The 21481-nt window shown below is 39.4% G+C and overlaps 1 protein-coding gene and 1 long non-coding RNA gene across 4 annotated transcripts; one reads left to right on the top strand and one right to left on the bottom strand.

Annotated features, from left to right (window-relative positions):
• Nucleotides 1-441: 441 nt before the first annotated feature.
• Nucleotides 442-21060, bottom strand: Ccer1 (coiled-coil glutamate-rich protein 1). 3 transcript variants are annotated; one of them, XM_087558605.1, is made up of 3 exons: nt 19369-21060; nt 18759-18899; nt 442-577 (listed from the first exon to the last, which is right to left on the bottom strand). In XM_087558605.1, exon 1 carries the CDS (start codon nt 20652-20654, stop codon nt 19452-19454), a length of 1203 nt encoding a protein of 400 aa, XP_087414731.1. In that variant the 5' UTR covers nt 20655-21060; the 3' UTR covers nt 442-577; nt 18759-18899; nt 19369-19451.
• LOC148004643 (uncharacterized) lies at nt 3071-9474 on the top strand. The gene is made up of 3 exons (XR_015624587.1): nt 3071-3150; nt 8351-8414; nt 9213-9474. It is a non-coding gene; the product is annotated as an uncharacterized LOC148004643 (long non-coding RNA).
• Nucleotides 21061-21481: the final 421 nt, after the last annotated feature.

The following is a 21481-nucleotide window of genomic DNA, read 5'->3' as shown; positions in this document are numbered from 1 at the left end:
CAAATGCAGTGATGCACACTAATGTGTAAATACCTCATACTTACTTAATGTTGAAGAAATAGGAGAAGCTATTACATTTTACATTTTTAAAATAATAGATGGTAATATGCATAAGAGAAAACTAAAACAGAGAGAGAGAGAGGAGAGAGAGAGAGAGAGAGAGAGAGAGAGAGAGAGAGAGATCGATCTAAGGTATGAAAACAATTTAAGCAAAGCCTCACAGAGGAGAAGACAGATGAGAAGATGATCCAGGTAACTTTACTGTGAAGGAAATAGACTCACACAAAAAAAAAATCCTGAAAAACACTAATAGAACACCTGAGGTATTGCAGAGACTCAAGGCAGGAACCTGGGCAGTGTGGCTAGATCATAGCCTGCAGAGGACAAAAAGACAAGACAGAGAACCCAAAGACATACTAACAGATAGGAAAGCAGATGCTTGCTTCATGGGATCTATAACACATTAAGCATTTTGACATTTCTTCTGAATGAGTTAGAAAGTATTTAAAACTTTTGAGGAGAGGCGTGAATTAGCTGGCAAATGTCCCAGGCTCCTCTTCTGGGCTAAGAACAGACTCTAAGGAGACAAAGGCAAAAATAGGATAAAAGTTAAATTACCAAAACAGTCCAGACAATAATTGGCGTCACTCAGGTGGAATGGGTACACTCAGAGTCGGCTGGAGAGCATTATCAATTAAACTCGCTGACAAGCTTTATCTATTTACTTTCAAGTAGTTTACTATTACAATTTAAACAGAGCATTCTATTCTCCACAGTCTTAGTATAATTTGTTATTTAAGGACACTGCACACTACTGAACAGGCTGTGAAGGTTAAATGAGAAGTGTGGATGAGGTGTAGGCATAAGGATGCCAAGCAAACACTATTTGGCTCCGATAAGATGCCTTCCCCATTTATCAGCATGTTTTGCTCCTTTCTCATCTTCTGTAAGAAAACACATACATTCTCATACTCTTACCAGTCATGTCTAACATGGAGCCTATAGTCTGAATATGTCTCAGAACATCTACAAATGAGCCCAACACCTTGGTAGAAAACAATATCCCGTCAAAAGGCACCTGTGCAAGTCAAATGCAAACACAGCAAAGGAAATTATTTTTATTAAATAGGAAAATACAGTCTCATTAATCAATTGCAATGATATAGGCAAAGGTTTATCGAAAGATACTGCCAACAGCCTTTGACTTTATTATTAATTGGATGTGTCTTCAAGTTCAGAATGAAGCTTCTCACTTGTTGACTCCTGAATCCTTCCAGATATTCTATAAAAGCTGATAACTTACCCGGGTGCGTTTTGAAAATGTGCTCTCTGAAATTTAAAAGTTCCCTTTAAAGAAACATATGCTACCCCAGCTGACTATGTCTAATAAAGCAACCACTGACAGAAGGGAGTAAAAAGAAATGGAATATAGCATTTCAGAGGTGCCTCACACACACACTGAGGACTTTGCCACATGAATGCAGCTGACTCTGGTTAACAGGAAAAGTGGGGAAATGAGAGCCTCTACCAATGTGTGCAGGATTCCCGTCTTCTAAGTGCAATACTATTTACAACACATAAGTAGGAAACCAGAGAAGTCATAGGTTGTTAAAGTAAAACAAACTGGGTAGTTTGCAGTTATGGATAAAGCATTGGTAAGAAGTTTTTGTAAGAATTTTCAATGTTTGGTGTCTGTTTTACACAGTTGTTTGTGTGTTATGTAGGATGGTTTTACATGAGTGTTACCTGTTCAAGAACAAAGTTAAAAGTATTACAAAAGTTTGTACTGTTCCCACTTGAAATTTTTTTTTATGTAAGTTCTGAGTGGTCTAAAGTGGTGAAAAAAGAAAAAAGCATCAAACCTATTAATAACTAACAGAGTATTCAAATTGGGTTGGTAACTTAAATAAAACATCTTTTTCATATAACACCTGGTATTATTAATTGTATGATTTACCTTTTAAGATCAGTACGCTTTTAGACACAGATAATTTCCATCTTACTTTGTCATAAATACGACCTTAACAGGGCTATTGGGACCCCTAAAATGGAATATAGATTCCTCCACCCTATCTTGTCTTTCTAGACAAACTTCCCTAAACCAGGCAATGTGGGAGTAAGAATATTAAAATTCTAGAAAACTTTACTAAATGTTCCTTTGGCAATCCTCTGCAGAGTTGGTTTAAAATACAGTTTCCTTTGCCATATGTGAACCCTCCCACCTTCTGAGTAGGACCCAGAAATCTCACTTCAGATCTTTGAATGCTATTTTTTTTTACAAAGATAATTCAAAAGCTACAGGAGATAATATAACCTTACATAGGAGATAACATAAACAAATAATTCAAATTATTATCTTTTGCTCTGCTTGCATGCAAATTGTGTGGACTTACATTCCTATCCCTGGGTCGTATTGTGAGGATCATGTTAGAAAAACCTAGATGAAATACGTAAAGATTTGAATCACTATTTTTGACCCATCATTTGTATTTTTTTTCTGGAGTATTTCAAAGGGGAGACAAGACACAGGAAAGTATTTCCAAGAAAGCTGTTCCAATGATATATTGTGACCTTCAGACCCAGTACTCATAACAGTGAAGAAAGAGAAAGGTCAGCATGAAAAAACAAACGAGTAAAGGGTATGAGCGTTTCTGTGAAATCAGAAAAGGTTTAGCGAGGTGACATTACCCACTTGGGAATAAAATGTGTGTGTGTGTGTGTGTGTGTGTGTGTGTGTGTGTGTGTGTGTGAATGTAAGAGATAAATTACCAAAGAAATAAAAAGCTTTCTCCCCTTGTTCTTTTATACACTTTTATACAGCGCATTTCTTGCTGTCTGGGTCTGGATCCTTATATGAAGAATCCATGTCTCACGAGAAGAACTTGGAAGGTTGGTGCTGGTGAGCAGTTAGAAAGCACATCAGGGAAAAGACAGAGGATGGATGAATACATTAGGTTGTGGGGGCTGAGGAACTTTACATTCTGAGCAGTTGCCAAGGTAGCATTTGTGAGAGACAGGGAGGGTGTCCCATCAAAATTCCAAATGGAACCAGGCCGAAGTTTTCATGATTGCACTCAACCCAGATGACTCCCTTTGCTGGCAAAGGCCCCTGCTCAGGCTACCAGAAGGAAGCAAAGTTCATATGAGTTGGTAAATCCTCTCCAAGTGTCTATTTATAGAAAAACCAGTTCGAATCTGAAGCAGCTTCTTATGTTGAGTGCAGAGGGAACATGAGGGGATGGCTAGGCAGAAGGAGCCACAGAGTGGCAGTGACGAGCTTAGGTCACATTTTATTGTGTTCTGCTTTTGTTTTATTATCTTTGGCTTTTAGACAGAACCTTAAGTTTCACTCCAGAATGGCCTAGAGCTCACTGCTTGGCTGGGAATGGCCTTGAACGTTTGACTGTCCTGCTTCTACCTCCCTAGGGCTGAGATTACAGACAAAGATGATTACTCCAGGCTGCCTTTTCATTCTATAAAGCTGGTTACGACAAAAACCTATGGAGTTTTCAGCAGCAAAGGAAACAGCTCTCGGGGCTCCATTTTCAGTCACCAACTTTTTAACTGGGGTGAAAGACCTGAGTTTCTTTTATGCTTTATCTAGAAAATGGGGTTTGTACTTTTTGCTTCCTAGATGCTTGGGACACAATGCATGTTTAGTTCCCTTGCAAATGACTATAATAGTGCTGATACTTTAATTCAAATTTTATTCCCCCCTTTCAGAGGATTATAGGATGAATCAAAGTGCCATGTACTGGGTGTAGGGGAGGAAGTTATAGTCATGCATCTTCTTGCCCAGCCCCACCTCTCTTGAACCTGAGAGACTTAGGTGGAACAGTGGGAAATTCAAAAACAAGGCAATCAGAAATGGAGAATTTACAAAGTAACTTGGGAGACACAGGGGGTGAGGGCGATGAACAGCAAGGATGTGGGATGTTGAGGGGAGACGAGGATGAAAAGGAAAGAAATGTTTTATTTCTTTGATTTCTATGCAGGTTTTTATTCCACATCACCTCTGCTTCCAAGTGGTTTGGCTGTTGTATGTACTGTTGTTGAAGCCTAGTTTAACCATACCTCAGGGTCTCTCCTTACTCACCAGAAAATTGAGCATGTGAAGGAAGGGTCATAAAAGAACACTAGAGGACCTGGTGAAAGGGCTCAGGAGGTTAATGTGCTGCCCGGTAAGATGCCCGCAGTTCTGATCCCTTAAACCCATGTGGTGGAAGGAAAGGACCCACTCCTTCAGGTTGTGCTTTGACCTACACATACAAGCCATCTCTCTCTCTCTCTCTCTCTCTCTCTCTCTCTCTCTCTCTCTCTCTCACACACACACACACACACACACACACACACATACATACACACTTACTGTAATAAAATAGTTTTGAAGGCTGAGAGCAAGAGAAATCCATTGTCAATCTAAAGAGTAATAATCACTGAAGGATTATAAAAAGATTCTCGGTTGGGCATTTAGCCCAGAAACTAACATCCAAGTATAAAATTTCACAGCCTTTTCCACAATTAACAAAAAATCGCAGAGTAAAGCCTACTGACGTATCTTTTCTTATATGTACATTTAAGGTTTTAAAGCAAATCAAATGCATTCCTATGGTTTCAGGAAATCGAAAGAAGACCTTAAAATCATGTTCATATTGGGTCTCAAAATTTGTACCCCACCCCACCCCCAAGACCTGAAAGCAGTAGTTAGTGTAAGGTTTATGTGCTAACACCAACTCGATTAAAAAAAAAAAAAAAAAAAAAAAAGCGGCTGTAACTTCTTAGAAAACAGCGCCACCTAGGGGAAATTGACAGACCCCGCATTACATCTGCAATGCACCACCTTCCTACTTAATTCCAAGGACAAATAATAAAGGGGACAAAAGGAAATGATTACCACATTGCAGTCAGTGAGTTCATCTAGAAAGCAATACCGGTAGGGTCTAGAAAGATAATGTGTACACCGTTTTACTTCAATTCCTCTCGTTAGGCTTACGTATAGTTTTTGTATGCAAATTAGGAGTTGAATTCCCATTTATTCTTCGATATCAAGAAAAGCGATTAAAATAGATATTTTTAGAAAGAAGATATATATTGGTACAGGGCTAAAACTTATCTGGGGAAAATTTTGCAATTTAACCACAAAAAAATTTGTGAGTACCCAGAAGGCTCTGAAGTGCTAATGTGTATGAGGGTTTTGTTTTGTTTTGTTTGTTTGTTTTTGTTAAAAAAATTGAGTAAATGAAAGCTTGGAGTTATCTCCTCCTTAAATGCAGAGTCTAGGATTTGTGTGTGTGTGTGTGTGTGTGTGTGTGTGTGTGTGTGTGTGTGTGTGTGTAGGTTTCCAAATAATAGCAAGTAAAAGGCAACATAATTTACTTAGGTGTTTAAAATCAGACTATATAACTTTGATTTAGTTTCTAGAGATTTTTTATAACTATTTCAGAGAGTCCTGAGATTTCTGGAAGCATATTAATCATATTTGTATACTAACATTAATGTGATTCCTCCGGTTAAAAAAATTTGAAAGAAATTTACAAAACATTGGGGAAGCTTAAAAATACCTTACCAGATCAAAGTTGAATGCCCTGTTTGAATAAGTTACTAATCTTAAAAGTTGAAGCTTTCTACAAAATCCTAAAGATAATTGTTCATTAAAATCTTATGATTTATAGGTAAGAGTTTTTGGTCAATCACATGGCTGCGAATTTTTCTGTTGTTATATATGTAGGTATGCATGTTCAACTGTATGCACATGTGCATGTGAGGGTAGTATGTGAATGTGGAGGCCTGGTTTCATAATCCAGGTATTTGTCCCAATTGCTCATGAAGATAGCTTTTGACACAGAATATCTTACTGAAACTAGAGCTCACTAAATGAGCAAAGACAAGCTGGCCAAGGAGCTCACACACCTATCTCTGTATGCTCAGCCACAAGGCTATCAACACACACCACATGTGGCATTTTACACAGCTACTGGGAATCTAAACTCAGCTTTCTTATGTTTGTGCCATAAGCACTTTATGGACTAAACCATTGCCACTTTTCTTGGACTCTGAGTTTTCAGTAGTTCAAGAATGTTAGAGTATATGACACATCTCTACTACCCCTGAGCATATACCATAGGATTTTCTAACCCACCGTAGTAGTTTGAATATGCGTGACCCATAAGAAGTAGCACTTTTAGGAGGTATGGCCTTGATGGAATAGGTGGCCTTGTTATAGGATATGTATCAATGCATAGGTGGGCTTTGAGGTTCTTGGTGCTCAAACTCTGCCAAGTACAGGAGAGAGAGAGAGCCTCCTCATGGCTGCTTGTGAAAGACAGTCTCCTCCTGGCTGCCTTATAATTAAGATGTAGAACTCCCAGCTCCTCCTCCAGCCTCCCTACCTGCCTGCCTGTTGTCATGCTTCCTGCCATGATGGTAATGGACTGAACCTCTAAAACTGTAAGTTAGCCCCAATTAAATGTTTTCCTTTATAAAAGTTGTTTAGTCATGGTCTCTCTTCATAGCCATGAAACCCTAAAACACCCACTGGCTACTGATACTGCGCTTTCCTGTTAATTATGACTCAGGTCACAACAGGTAGTAGGTAAAGTCAACCAAGATATCTGTCAGCAAAGGAGTAGATAAGGCAAATGCTGTGCCTGTACAAGACGGAATATTACTTGGATGCAAGGAATATGGAATCCAGATAAATGATGTCCCTCAAAAAATATTATACTGAGTGAGATCACCCAGGTTCCTAAATACAAACGTATCATGGTCTTTCTCGTATGTGAATAATATTTTCAAATCTTTTGTATATTTGAAGTGGAATATATGTTGAAGCCAGGAAACTAGAAATGAGCCACTATGCGTTCAGACTTTCATTAAGGAAGAGGAGTTGGCAAAATTAAGCAAAATAAATGTGGAGAAGTAGAATGTACCAGGAGGTGCTGATACTAAGGTCTAGTTCCCCATTTTTTTTTTAATTTGGCCAATAAAGGAGGCCCCGAGTCAGGTGCAACTTCCGGGTCCCAAGAGGAAAAGAAAACCCAGAGAAAGAGAAGGGGCTTTTTCAGCCAGGCTTTGGAAGGAGAGGCATACTACCATCATGTAAGATCTTGGGGAGCTAGAACCAGCAGCCTTCAACCATGGGCAAGAGTCTAGGAGGTTGGCGAGGGGGGTGGGGGTGGGGGTGGGGGATAGCTGATATAGGCTAGGAGATACGGGCTAGTTGATAAGTTTAGGACAGGAGATTCTGTGCGTTAACCAGGCAAATTCTAAAATAATAAAGCACGTGATTTTTATCTGTGAATTAAAAAGGGCTGGTAATGGTTGGGGATTTAGCTCAGTGATAGAGCGCTTGCCAAAAAAAAGAAAGAAAGAAAGAAAGAAAGAAAGAAAGAAAGAAAGAAAGAAAGAAAGAAAGAAAGAAAGAAAGAAAGAAAAAAAAGGGCTGATAATGCGACCTCTCCAGGAGCAAAGACAGGTAGGAAACAGAAGTTGGGTCAGTGTTGGTGGCATGGAGGAGCATAGCTAGGAGGAACAAGAGAAAGCAGGGAGAGGATAGAGTATGTGCAACAGCTCACTGGCAAGCCAGGTCAATGCTGATGGCAGCTGATCCAAAACTAAGTTGAGCGGGCCTGGGAGTGCGATCTTGCTCCAGGATGGGGGGCGGGGGTTGTGGTGGGGGGAGGCGGTAGAGATGTTTTGTTTTAAACACATGCCACAGTGAAACTCTGGGGTCAAAACATTACAAACATGGTGGGGATGGGAGAATGGAGAGTTTGGATGAAGAAGTGGTTTGGAATCTACGATCTTTTAACCCAAGAGGAAAATAATTAGGGGCACTATTGGAACACAGAGACATGGAAAGGGAGAATTGTCTATGAGAAACGTTTAAGAGAAAGAGCATGTTACTAGGAGGAAAAGATAGGGATGGGTTGGCCTAAAGTGTATATGAGAAACTTTACAGAAATCCATTTGGTTTTAATATAGTAAAAACATTATACACAAGAGTTTAACTATCTTGGATGGCTAGACAGAGATGCTCCCAGAAGACATGAGTTATTTTATGAAAATCTCAGAGCCAGACAAGCAGTGGCTTCTCTCCTTATTTTGTAGATTGATGTTTCCAAGGTCTTTTAGTCTTGTTTTTAAGCATTTTGATAAATACATGTATTGTGTCTTCTCTAATTTTGTGATTACAGAATTCCTGCAAATATATTCTGATAGGTAGATAGTACATGTATTTAAGTTCATTACACTATTAAAAAGTAATTATGAAGTAGAAAAGTCTAAACGAGGGAAACACAGGTGTGAATTATTGAAAGGAGTGTGACACAGGCATGTTTACTCTCATTAGGTCACATCCACATCCCATGCTGGAAAGGAACTTCATCCTGCTCTAAGGTCTTCCCTACTAAAGGGTAAGCACATGACACAGCCTATGTCTGTTTATTAATTCATCCACTTCTGTGGTACTGTTTACTCACTGTTCCGAGCATTTTTTGTTCATATTATTAATGGTAAGATGTTCTAGACATAATCCCTAGCTATACCCATAAATTATAAACTAATGCCTTTCATTTATTATGGAGCTATGGAGTGTGTGTGTGTGTGTGTGTGTGTGTGTGTGCATATGTATATGTATATATGTATATTCTATAGTATATATACACTATACTATATAATTCTATATACTATATACATATACTTTGTAACTATACTACATCTCTATATATACTATATAACTATATATGGATGTATATATGCACTCTTTTCTCTTTCTCATATATGTGAATATATGTGAATCTGTGTGTGTGAGAGTTTGAGAGAGGGGGTGCTTATCTTAATCTATACTGACAGTAGCAAGATTTAAGGTAAGATGTTTAAGACAGAACATAGATATGCTTTTGACTGAAAACTACTTTTAAGAACAGTTTTGAGGCCTGCCAAGAGTAAAACCTGTGTCTCTGGTCGCATCCTTGTATCTGGTCTGATTGTCTGATGGGTCATCTCAATGAACCAGGAAGAAAGGAGCATTATTCAGTTTTAATCCAAAGTTATCTTCTAAGTTAAATCTGTGCTTGAATTTGGATTCTTCCCACTCTGATTCTTTCCACAGGCCAAGCTTACCCATTTATACACTTTGACATTTCTTCATGCTCCTGCTATACCTTTTCCTGGCCTCCTGATAATATATGTTGGATTTTAATTTTTTCCAGCGGTGACCACATGTGGCCTCCCTTAGACTCCTTCCCTCTGGCCGTCAGCAATTCTCCATTTTCGTCCACTTTCATCAGCGGTGGCTGATTCTTAATTTAGACATTAAGGACTACACAGCCACAGTGTTCCATCTCCTTTCACCCTAGAAGACAGGAGAAGGGGCCAGGAAACCTCTCTAATGATGTGCCAGGACAATTTGGCACTCTGCTTTTTTTCTCTCTCTCTTTAAAATATCTCCTCCTATAAATAATTTATCACAAAACCTTTGGACTCCAATTACTGAGACTCAGCACTTTGCAAAGGCAGCATTGCCGTGTGCAGTGTGACTAAAACCCCATGGCTTTAAATATTGAATGAAAATTACACCCCTGAATGATCTGAAGTGACTGCAACATTTTATCCACAACCTCCCATCAGAGTGGAACTAATGGCAGCAGCAATAGAGTAGTGGCTTCCCATCTGACATCTACTAGCCATATGGCTGTGACCAAGTCTTTTAGTAGTTGATAGCTTTGGCCTATCCTTTGGTGAGCTTAGAATATATATAAGTAATATAAAGTTCTTCCTAGGGCAAGTGTTTGGTAAACGGAACAAAAAAATAAAGTAAGTGTTGATTGAAAGTTCTGAACCAGGACCTTTACATGCATTTTTAATGCATTATGCACAGTAACGTTTCAGTGAGCATTTTCCAAGTGGGTCGTTCTCATGAAGATTCCATGGTCAAGGATCACCAAGACTGTGGAACTGAGAATTGCTCTTTGCATTAACAACTTATTTCTTTTTTAACTTCCCATGAAAATGTCACTTCCAAGGACCATACTAAGAGAAGAGGCTTTGGGATGCCAGAGAGGTGGTGGGTACCCTTGCTACAATTTCCTCTGCTTCTGTACCCTACCGAAGTGGATTTAGTTTACACTGGAGTTAAGTTATTTTGCTCCTTGGTTAGAACTAGCTAATAATTAGCATTCATTTCATATATTTATTTTAGTGTCTCCATTTTCCACAAACACTGATACCATTACAGAATTCTACATTGGAAATAGATGATTCAGTTTTTGCCCTACACACTTTGCTAGAAGGAAGAGAATCATCCACAACTCAGCGTGGCTTACACCGTGAAGTGACCATCCATGCAGTGGAATATGAGGCTCATAGAAAGCTAGTATCTCTTCCTCGAGGGACTCTATGCTACTCACGAGGGCGTTGCTAATGAAGCTGTATGCACAGGGACCCCATCTCTAACCAAGGCAGAGTTCATTCTCTGCCTGCATGTATGCTCTCCTAACACCACCTGGACAGCTACAAAGAGCTGAAAATAGGCGAGGAATAAAAATGTCAATTATTCTGTTTGTCAGACCAGTAACAAACAAGCCAGTTGTTTCGTCCCTTAGAAATGTATTGCTCTAATTGATGGCTGAGACCATTAATAAATTAAATAATGTTCAAGTCCCAGGAGTAGGTCAAGGAATGAGCACATATTTTTAGGTTGTTGTTCTTGGGATTAAGGTATTAAACATTATTTAGCTTAACAATTTGGATTTCGTATTTAAACATATAAATCACAAACTCGTTAACTTTCTTCTGTACTGGCACCATTGAAAGAAAACAAGTACAGTTAGTGAAAACCATAATTAGTGGCTCGCATGTCACAAGGAACTCAGCAGATTCACTGTGAGAATGCTTTTAGATAAAACAAATATTTATTGTAACCACAAAGAAATATGCCCAGAATTCTAAAATACATGTAAATCTAAGGATTTCTTAAACATTTATTTTCCATCTATATCTTAGGCTTATGTATAAAAATCATAGAGAATTCCATAGCAATGCATTCAAATATTATAGTGCTTTTTGCCAATGAAATTATATTCTTACGTGTATGAATGTGCTGTTTTCCTATTTTAGCATTTTCTGAAAGAGATGTTCATTAAATAAAATTGAATGAGACGATGTACAATTCTCGGAAGCTTATACTGTGGCAATTTCTCAAATTCTCGGAAGCTTATGCTGTGGCAATTTCTCATTATCTTTATGTATGGCTAACGAGTTAGTTAGTGGTGACTTTCGGATACTTAGGGAACACATCCAATCTCAACTGTGCTTTCTGTCATCCGCAGGACACGTGTAACGTGGCCACTAGGGGGCAGCTGTACATTAAGCTGAGTTTCAAGTTTTTCAGAGCATACAGTGAGAGAAAGAAGAGTCAGTTGTATTAAAGTCACTCTCTATTTAAATATTTGTGAGGAAAGTAGTTTGCAACCATGCAACATTTACATGGAAATTTACAAGAAGAGTGGAAATATTAACATTTTAGTATTTTTTTTAAAAAATGAGAATATCAGCTTTAAAAAAGCTGCGAGATGTGCAAAGAGACCGCCGATAGCCATTTTGACTTCATCTCCCAGTTCAAGGCAATTCTACCATCGATAAAAAGTTAACCAAAGTACAAAATTCTTAGCTGCATATGGAGCATTGAGTTGGAAAGTCAACTCAATGGACTTTGGTAGTGTCGGAGGCTATAATGTGATTAAAGCATTTTTGAGAAGTAATGAATAACAGAGGTTAACATTAAGTTAATAGAACCAAAAATATGCGTGACAAGTATAAATACATCAATCGGTAAGAATTATCAGTCATAATTTTCCCAGGGCAAAATGCCCAAGCGTGTCAACATCAATAGAATAAATTGTTCCATACATGAAAATTAACGTCGGTCTGAAATGTATGAAAAAAATATAAAGCTCAAATTGTATATGTTCTAAAAGTATTCGAATTAACTATCCTGGGATATTAAACGCATCCAGTAGTATTTGAAGAAGTTGGAAAAGCACATGTTAGCAATCACATAGCTTGTGTTGCAGGAATTCCTCCCAATTTCCTCTTATAAGGCAAGTGCTACATTACAATTCGTAAAATTGCAATACTGACCACGTACAACATTCACTTAGGGGGAAGTAGCAATATCAAGCCAGCTCGAAAGTAAGCATTCTGATTACGAGATGTGTCTGTGGGAGCCTGGAATCAATGTCTGAAATCTGGAACAATCCATTTCTATAGTTGTTTGCTTGAGAAACTCTTTGCAGCCTTGTGTGCAACAAACTGAAACTCAAAAGCAGCATAAAAAGATTTCAGAGTGTAGAAGCTTAGCTGGATGGTACAGGAGTACATGTAAAAGAAGCAATAGTATACAGAGTTCATGGTGTGCCTGAAAAAGATATTTTGAATCCTTCACCATCTCATCTTATTTAACATATACTCTGTTTTGTTTTCCTATAGAGAAAACTTGGAACAAATTGGTGTACAAAGGACCATTGAATTTATTAAATTATGTGTATGCATGTGTGTGTGTGTGTGTGTGTGAGACGAGAGAGAGAGAGAGAGAGAGAGAGAGAGAGAGAGAGAGAGAGAGAGAGAGAGAGAGAGAGGATTGTTATAAACAAACTATTTCACCTTGGGAGCTCATCAATGGCTGGCTGGCTGACTGCGACCTCCAGTTCTCTGCCTCTCTTCACTTCCCCAGTCCTGGGGTTTCAGGTGTGTACCTACGGTGCGGTAGGCACCTGCACTCGGGCCTTCATGTTTATCAGGCAAATGCTTTACTGCCTGAGCCATGTACACCACCCCTGGGATTTCGTTAATGGAAACATGACTATGCATTTCCACAGGTGAGTCCTATCTCTGCAAGTGTCCTTCACATGGAAAATAGCTGGACGTGATTTATGTGAAATATGATCACAGAGGCTTGGGGCTGTGACTTTCCAACTCAAGCATCTGTAAACCTTTGACTTAGGGTCATGTGTGTTGTAAAAATTTACGGTCATGCCTCCATAACTAGAAAGGAAAGTGATCAGTGCTTTCATGGTCTACACACTTGAGGTCAGCTTCTCATTTGGAAGATTTGCTGAGGTAATCATCTACCATGGAGGAAGGGCCCTTGGGCATTACTGAAATGCTTTAGAGGACAACAATTATAAGTCATTGGAGCTAGTGTTCATAGTCACAGAAAGTTGCTATTCTGTAACATTCCATAGCTCTTTACTACCCTAAGAGATCAGGCCTTCATCTTGGACCACCTTCTCAAAGTGCCTTCTTCCCGTTCGATGAATTTGGCTATGTGAGTCTCTTCATGCATGTACCTGTATGTAAATGATATTTCTAAAGTAGTGAACATCTACTTGCTAAATCCTGAATATATTTTGAAGTGAAATCATGTGTCGTTAGATGAGTTCCCAGAAAATACTTATAGTTTGTTCCAGCAATAAATTTGTCTCTATCTAATTGTCGATTGCTACCCACAAAAGCAACAATAAACATCTCTATACCACAGGAATGCAAGTAGAGAAATACAGTTTAACGTTTTTGCCTGTGTCCTGATGATTTCAAATAAATCACCTCTAATTCATTTTGACTGTCTGAGAAATATATCTACTCTAGCAAATCGATACCTGACTAGCAGCCTGGGAAGAGTCACCCTTGCACATGTCATACTACGTTTGTGTATGTGAGCAGAGGGCAGGGGCATCGGCACACCCTCCTTAGGTCCTTTGCTATTGGTCTCGTATTGAAGAGACCATATTTTGCTACCCAGAATGCAGACCAAAATCAGATTACTTCTGAAATGTTTCCTTACCTCCCCCATCAATTTTATTCTTTCTTTCATTTCTTCTCCTCTCTTTTCCCCCTTGTTTATCTTTTATGTTTTAATGCAATCTCATTGTGTGTGTGTGTGTGTGTGTGTGTGTGTGTGTGTGTGTGTGTGTGTGTGTGTGTGTGTCTGTGTGTGTGTCTGGACTAAAGTTTGCTATATGGATTCCTGATAAAATTCTAAATTTGCTACAGGGAAGTATGTTCAAGTGAGAAAGCATGCCTACAATTCTGAACTAAAAGGAAAGAAACTGAGGAATGGAAACCATTTTTCATTAGAATTTTTCTACACATGTGTCTGGTGTGTAAAATGTACATTGTGAGAGTGGTTATATGGTTAAAATTGATAATGTATGCTAAGAACCTTGCATATACCCAAATGGGTTTTGTAATCTAAAGCACATCTTCCCACAGCCTTATTCTGGATATTGGTATTCTTCAGGATTTTCATTGTATTTTCATTTATAATAAATTTTATTATAGTAAAACATGTAAAAAATTTTCAACTAATAACTTAAAAATGATGTTGTCATATTGCAAAATTCCAAGATTACCCATTAATTCATGAGTATTTAGGTGAAACTTTGTTTTAATTTTTAATGGGAAATAATAAAATTAGACTAATTTACCTTGTTTGTTCTTTTCTACCCTTATTTATTTATTGAAGTATATGTACATAATATATATATATGAACAAGACAACTGAACACATTAACAGCACAGTCTATACTATAATATGTATATATGTGATATATATATATAGTATATAACTACATATTGCTAATGGAATCCATTATCTTGATATAACTCATATAAACCATTAATGAGTATTAATGAAATGATTTCTTCAATTATATTAGCATTTGGAGTATTGCTTCAAATATCTTGGTTTTGAAAAATAAAACATACTAATGCTTACTAAAAGGTATAATGGGTAATTTTTAGCACCAATCATGATATAATGTCAGCCCTTAAAGTAAAGGGCACAGCACTGACTGGGAGAAAAGCGAAATTGCACAATAAAGAACAGGAAATATTTGGGGGAAATGGATCCAATTATGGAAATATGAAGGGTTTTTTATTTTGTATTATGGTATATGAAGTTCTGAGCAATACATCTGCCTGAGGTTATACTAGAGAAAGTAAGTCAATCAACCATTCTGTTCATTGACAAATGTTATATTGCTTATCTTAATAAGTGACAAGTACTACCTAGATGCTTTGTAAATACTATGTCAATAGTATCACTTAGTTTGAATAATCTCACTAGATTTCATGAAAATACTAGAAATGAGGAAAACTAAAAGCCAAAATTGTGGTAGCCTCTCTGAGATCACACTAATAGTAAATGACAATTTTTATAAGCTTGAAATATGAAATTCCTCCAAGCTTTCCTTGGGATCCAACTGCAGTTACTCTTCTGTTTGTTCATGAAGTTTACTTTAAAACATCAAAGCACTCGGGATTTTTTTATTTGTATAATTTTACCAAATACTTAAACATGATGTCAAGGTTAAGCATGTTCATGTTTAATTCAGGATGACTGACTACTTGAGTACCATAAGATAGAACAATATTTCCTAAGCTTTATTAATAAATCATTCTGATGTAATGTTCAAAATTCAAGGGTCATTACTTTCACCATGAAATTTAATTCCATACATACTAATAGACAATGGTTTATGGTTCACAGGAAAACTATTAAATCTGGGGGGTATTTATAGTTCATAGTCTCTGTGATAGTGGAGTGTTATCACTACACTATGGAATATAAAAAAAAAGAGGTGTTATCCCACTTATCAGCACCTATCGTAGAGCACCAGGGCATACACTGAGGAATTCGTACCATGTGTCCAATTCTTTTTCATGTATTAACTAACTTTAATTTTGAACACTTTCTTGTTAATTTTGTAATACATACACAGCCGCTAATAATGAAATAGGTAAGACACAGCCACATTCTGAGTTTGTTTAGGGTATATGAATAAGCCAATACAGTGACTCAGATGTATTAAATACATCTGTAAATTCACTGTGGAATCCTAAAAATTTCCAAATTTTATTTAAGTAAGCCTCTTCCTCAAAGAATACCTCTTTATTTGTGTTTATCATTTCCAAGATTTCTGTGGCTAATATACCTTGAAAAACTTTTGTTTTTTCTGATTTGGATTGAAACCAAATGTGTTGGAAATAATGTCTTCTTTATATTCAGAGGTGTACATTTTTATGAAGTCATATTTAGGGCTCAAAGTTGACTTGTAACAAGTGGATTTACCATTCTCTGAAAGCCAGCATTTCCACAGAAAGAATTTCATATCTCCAGTAGTCTATGGCTAGAAAAGTAAAATACTAGAATACATATGTCTAATTTTTAATGAATATTTTTTTTAAATTAAGAGTTTGATGAGAAGTAACATTAAGGCCAATTTCGCCTCATTGAGCATTTTTTCTCACAAAGTTCATTAGAACCTATATATAATCATGCCATCCAATTGTCATAATATAAAGTATATTAGCTATTTAATGAGTATTCATGGAACATATGTCTGTCTGTCTATCCATCTCAAACAGACAGCAATGATACTTATCAAAACTAGGCCTTCTAAATGTTTTCTGGTATTTTGCCTCTATCCTTGAAAGTGAAGGATAAATGGCAGCTGTAGGCAACCATGACTACCTGATTTATTTTCTGCCATTGTACCTTAACCTCCAAACATATACACTGGGTCTACTTTGAGTCACACTGATGCTCAACTCTTGTGAACCATCCCTCAAGTTCTCTGAAGAGGCTGTGTACAGTTCCTGAATGGAAGGTAAGGAGTAGGTTCAACAACCATGCTAAACAAAACTCAACACACTTCATCGTGTGACAGTGTGTGGCCTGGTATATGAAATGTGTAATGGGGGGTAGATAGTGGTGCCAATTTCTCCACCTCGTTATTTTATTCAGTCTACAGTATCATCACAGTGTCCAGTTACAAAGCAAGCTTAAGGAGGGACTCAACAATGACTATTAAGATTTGCTCATGTCTTTTAAAAGGTACAAATAAACACAGGAACTAAGTAGATAATGACTTTTGCCTACCTCTTTGCTTCTTATTGGCTGCTTCTTGAGATTCTACTTCTTGGTCATTCCTCTGTTCCTTGGTGTCACAAAGCTCCTCCCAGCTGTTGGTTATCTTAGACTCTGTACCCTTCACCCTCACACACATAGGAAATATCCCAGTCTCAACCTAAGGTTTCTTTATGATCTGTGTCTTCTTTAATAGTGTTCCTCCAGACAGAAGGGTTTTGGTGGACCAACACAATTACCCTTGACATTGCTTAGTGAAGAGTAATAAATAACAAATTCTAGTCTAGTTAACTGTTGAATGATAGTCCCTAGAGTAGAATATAAGTTGAACAATTGCTTACATTTCTGTGGTAGTTGGTTAAGAATGGATCCCATAGGCTCATAGATTTGAATAGTCAGCAGAAGTAGCACTATTTGGAAGGATTATAAGATCCAGCAGATGTGGCTTTGTTAGAGGAAGTGGGTCACTGGGGATAAGCTTTTTCAAAAATTTATGGCAGTCTTGGACTCCCTGTGTCTGTGTATCAGGATGCAGCTCTCAACTACTTTTCCAGCATCTTGCCTGTCACCCTCCCTGTCATGATGATAATGGACTAAGCCTCTGAAACTGTCCTGTCATCATGATAATGGACTAAGCCTCTGAAACTGTTACAAGAATTGCTTTGGTCATGGTCTCTGCATAGCAATAGGTCTGTGATGAAGACATCCCTAGTAGTAATGAAAATGCTTTAAATATGGATGAACTTAAAGTTTCAGAAGCCACAAAGTTGGGAAGATATGATGTGTTGGGAGACCCAGGGAGAATGCATTAGGGTAAACATTACCATTGTGTTCATGTATAAAATTCACAGTGAATAAAAAATAAAAGTATCGCTCACAAGAAAAGTGAGAACTGTCCAGGTATGAGATGTGTAAGACCTGCGAACGTAAATAGATATCTTGAATTGAAACCTATATACATTTGACAGTGAATTTTGTATTTTGAGTTTTGGGTGAAGCATGATTGAGTTTTTGATGTGTACAGAATGACCAGGAGCATCAGGTGCAAAAGGTTTTGTTTTCCTTATATATACATACAGTAAGAAGGCATATGATAGCCACTTTTATATAGGACATTTAGAAACTGGATCATACAGAACGTAAAACTTTCTTAGCTTACAATGAAATGTTTGTGATTTACTCTTGTAATTGGTAGTGTCTGGTATGATTTCAGAATGGTACTATTTTTTCATCTTTATCCTGTTGGACCCTAGAATATAGTTGAATAGATTTCTGATATTTAAATATAAATGAGGACAGTTTTAATACTTTTATTACTTAATAGCTTATAGTCCTGAAAGTAAATGTCAATATACAAGAGCGAGAGCAACACAAAAATATTCTGATCAATAAATACTAACTCCTGTTTCAAGTTAAGAAGGGGGGCTGACAACATGTAACTCAGACATTGTCTTCGAATCTTTCATCCAGGATAATTCTGGATGTATGCTATCAAGGGAACTTATGCAACCAGGGAAAATGTGTTTTTCCATCTTAAAATGTTTGAACCCAAATTGGTGTTTGGAATGATGGGTCATCCTTGGGTAATTGCTTAACAAGTTATCAGAGATTATTCACACAGGCTCATACTTACACACCATTTTTACTCTTCATTTTAAAGAAGACAAACTGGGAAACAAAATTAGACATTCCACCCCCCCAAAGGTCAACATTCTTTTCTTTAATCCACTCTGCAAAACTATGTTTCTATTTCCTCTGAACGTATGGAAGGAATATATGCAGGAACAAGGCTTGACAATCTAAGCCATGTGCCGCTGTTTGCAGTTACCTTGGATCTTAACTAGATGTGCAAGTTGACTTCTGACCATGGGGAATCCTCTCCATGCATGGATTATGGATTGCTGAGGCCATGGCAGATAACCAGTTCCACAGAAGCAACTTCATGTTCTTCTGAGGAAGATCCATAGCACTGTGGAACAAGGAATATAAATGAGCGATGCCACAACAGACTGCAAACGGGGTTACCAAAATACAGCCCTCAAAAATGACCTCTGAAGGCAGAACACCTACACCTGCAGAAAAATGCTGTTCTGAAGCACCCTCAGTTACAAGAGCATTGGCAGGGACTGAGCGGCCATCATACATCCTCCTTGAGCATGTGACAATCAGAAACCTGTTGACTTCAAGCTCATAAACCTGTGTAATTCAAATGGTTTCCAACATTGCAAAATTTTTGAACTACAAAATCTCAGTTGTCTGAAGCAAATGAAAATATTCAAACTGTAGTAATAAAATATTTGGCCTTTAATCATTTCCAATAAAATATATCTGCAATCTTCCCTTCCCCCACCCAGAGTCATACACAAACACACCAATGTTTAAATATTTTATAGTGGCCAACCAAGGTGTTTACATTGATGTTTATTAATGGAACTCACTTTTGAATTTGTTTTTAACAAGCTGTTAATCCATATTAGCCTCAAATCAGTTCCATTTTGTTTCTCAGTTCCCTTCCTGATGACTAATGGCTAATGTCCGGTACCATAAATAGATCTGCCTCTGGCACATTGGGAATTATTTGCTCTTGGCTTAAGTAATCATAGTTCATAAAGTTCTCTCTCTCTTCTTCGTCCCCTACTAGGATTGACAAAGGCATTCCCAGAGGCAAGAATTTGTCTTCCTCTCTCTGTTCTCCCTCCTCCAGCCCCGCCTCTTCCGATACATCCTCCTCCTCTTGGTCCTCTTCCCTTTCCTCCCCATTGCCAGCCTCTTCGACTTCCTCCTCATCCACATCTTCATCCTCTGACTCTCCATCCACTTCCTCCTCCTCGCTCTCCTCTTTTTCATCACAAACCTCTTCGTCACACTCATCATCATCAACATTTTTCTCCTCTTCCTCTACCAACCCTGGGGTGGGAGACTGGTTTTGTTGCCCTGGAGCAGGACTAAAGGTTAGAGAGGGATCCTGCATGAAGCCATACAGATCTTCCGGCAACTGCGAATCTTCTTCGGCGCCACTTTGGGGCGCATCATTGGTAGTGGAGTCTCCTGGGGAGATGCCACCGGCCTGGGCTTGATGTGCCCGCAACGCTGCCTGCTGGCGCTCCAGCTTCTCTTGCTGCCTCATGTCTTCATAGACCTGGTTCATGATGAACTGGGTGGTATTCCGTGGCGCTCTCATCCCTGGTGCCCGCCACCCGTACAGGTTGACCGGGCGCAGCATCTTGCTCAGGTCTATTGGTGGATTCCTCGGGAAGGAGCGACGAGGGTGGCGGCGCAGGCCACGACCCCTGCGCCCCCAGCGCTTCTTTCTACCGGGAGGTCTCTCCCAGCCGGGGTTCCAGGGCCCGTTCCAGCAGGAGCAGCAGCAGACACAGAGCGGGTGCAGACCATAGGCCCGGATCATCTGAGCTGGGCACAGGGGGCTCTGGAATGCTACGAGGGGTGGGCGCCAGGGCCCTCCGCAGCGCCCCCAATTGGAGTACAAGGCCCAATAGGGCCCTCTAGGTGGTTGGAACCAAGGACCAGGGATATGCTGTTGCTTGGGTTGTTTCCTGGGAGCCTCATACTCAGTTTTGGGCCCATCACGGTAGCGCCGCTTGGACATCGGAGCGCCCCTCTGCCTTCGATGGTAGGAGGGCCAGGTGCGCAAGGGAATGGAGGATGCCCAGCCGCCACCGCCCAGATTAAGGGGGTCCTCCCTTTCGTTGACCGTCTGGGTCATGGTTCAGGGATCTCCACCAGGTCTCAGTGGTGGCGTCCTAGGAGCAGTCACTTTGGCTTGATCTGGTCAATCGGAAGCGCCGCTTCAGCTGGAGTCCCTAGTGCCACGTGCCTTTGACCGTGACCTCTTCACGAGGATTCCCCCTCTTTCTTCTCCACTTGCTCGCTCTTTCGTCAGAATCACTGTCTTTCGCACCTGGGTTGTCTTGCCCAGGTGGGTTGGGTGGGGTAAGGATGGTGGGGGAGGAAGGTGTTGGTGGGCAATGAGATGTGAGAGCCACTCCCGGGTCCCACACACACCCGCCTCCGCCGAGGCTAGGGCTGGGGACGGGAGAGGCAGTGGTCGCTTGTTACCTTGCTCCTCCCTCTCAACCCAGGTGCTTCACCGTCGCCGTCCTGGCCGGACTGAGTGGGCACCGGTGGTGGCGGTCTTTAAATACTGGCTGGGGGGCCCCCGCGTGCCCCCTGCGTCCTTGGTTGCCCAGGACGACAGCCAATTAGGGTGGACATGGCTCTCTCTGTGAGGAGGAGGGGTTCCTCCCGGAACTAGATAGCCCATGAACATTCGCAAGGGTTCTTATGACGTAGGATTTGAGGCAGAGAGAAGGCTGGGCAATGCTCATACCCCGATAACTTTTAGGGGAGGGGGAGTATTAGAAATTTCTATCTTAAGTCTAGTGGAAGGTATTGGAAGGTCGGGCCTTCGTCTCAACGGGAGTGGAATGGGGAGAAACAATTATATTCCCTACAGCTCTGTGGACAGCTGTGGTAACAGAAATTGGGCCCCATTTTCCCCACCCTACGTTCAAAAGCTAGACTCATGGTACA

The sequence above is a fragment of the Rattus norvegicus genome, chromosome 7 (assembly GCF_021556685.1).
Source record: "Rattus norvegicus strain SHRSP/BbbUtx chromosome 7, alternate assembly SHRSP_T2T, whole genome shotgun sequence".
Taxonomy (NCBI): domain Eukaryota; kingdom Metazoa; phylum Chordata; class Mammalia; order Rodentia; family Muridae; genus Rattus; species Rattus norvegicus.
Note: the sequence above shows the minus strand (reverse complement) of the source record. Positions and strands in the feature narration are given on the sequence as shown.

Excerpts from the sequence above, each read along its gene's own strand:
- Ccer1 (XM_087558605.1), bottom strand. The coding sequence starts at position 20,654 with ATGACCCAGACGGTCAACGAAAGGGAGGACCCCCTTAATCTGGGCGGT.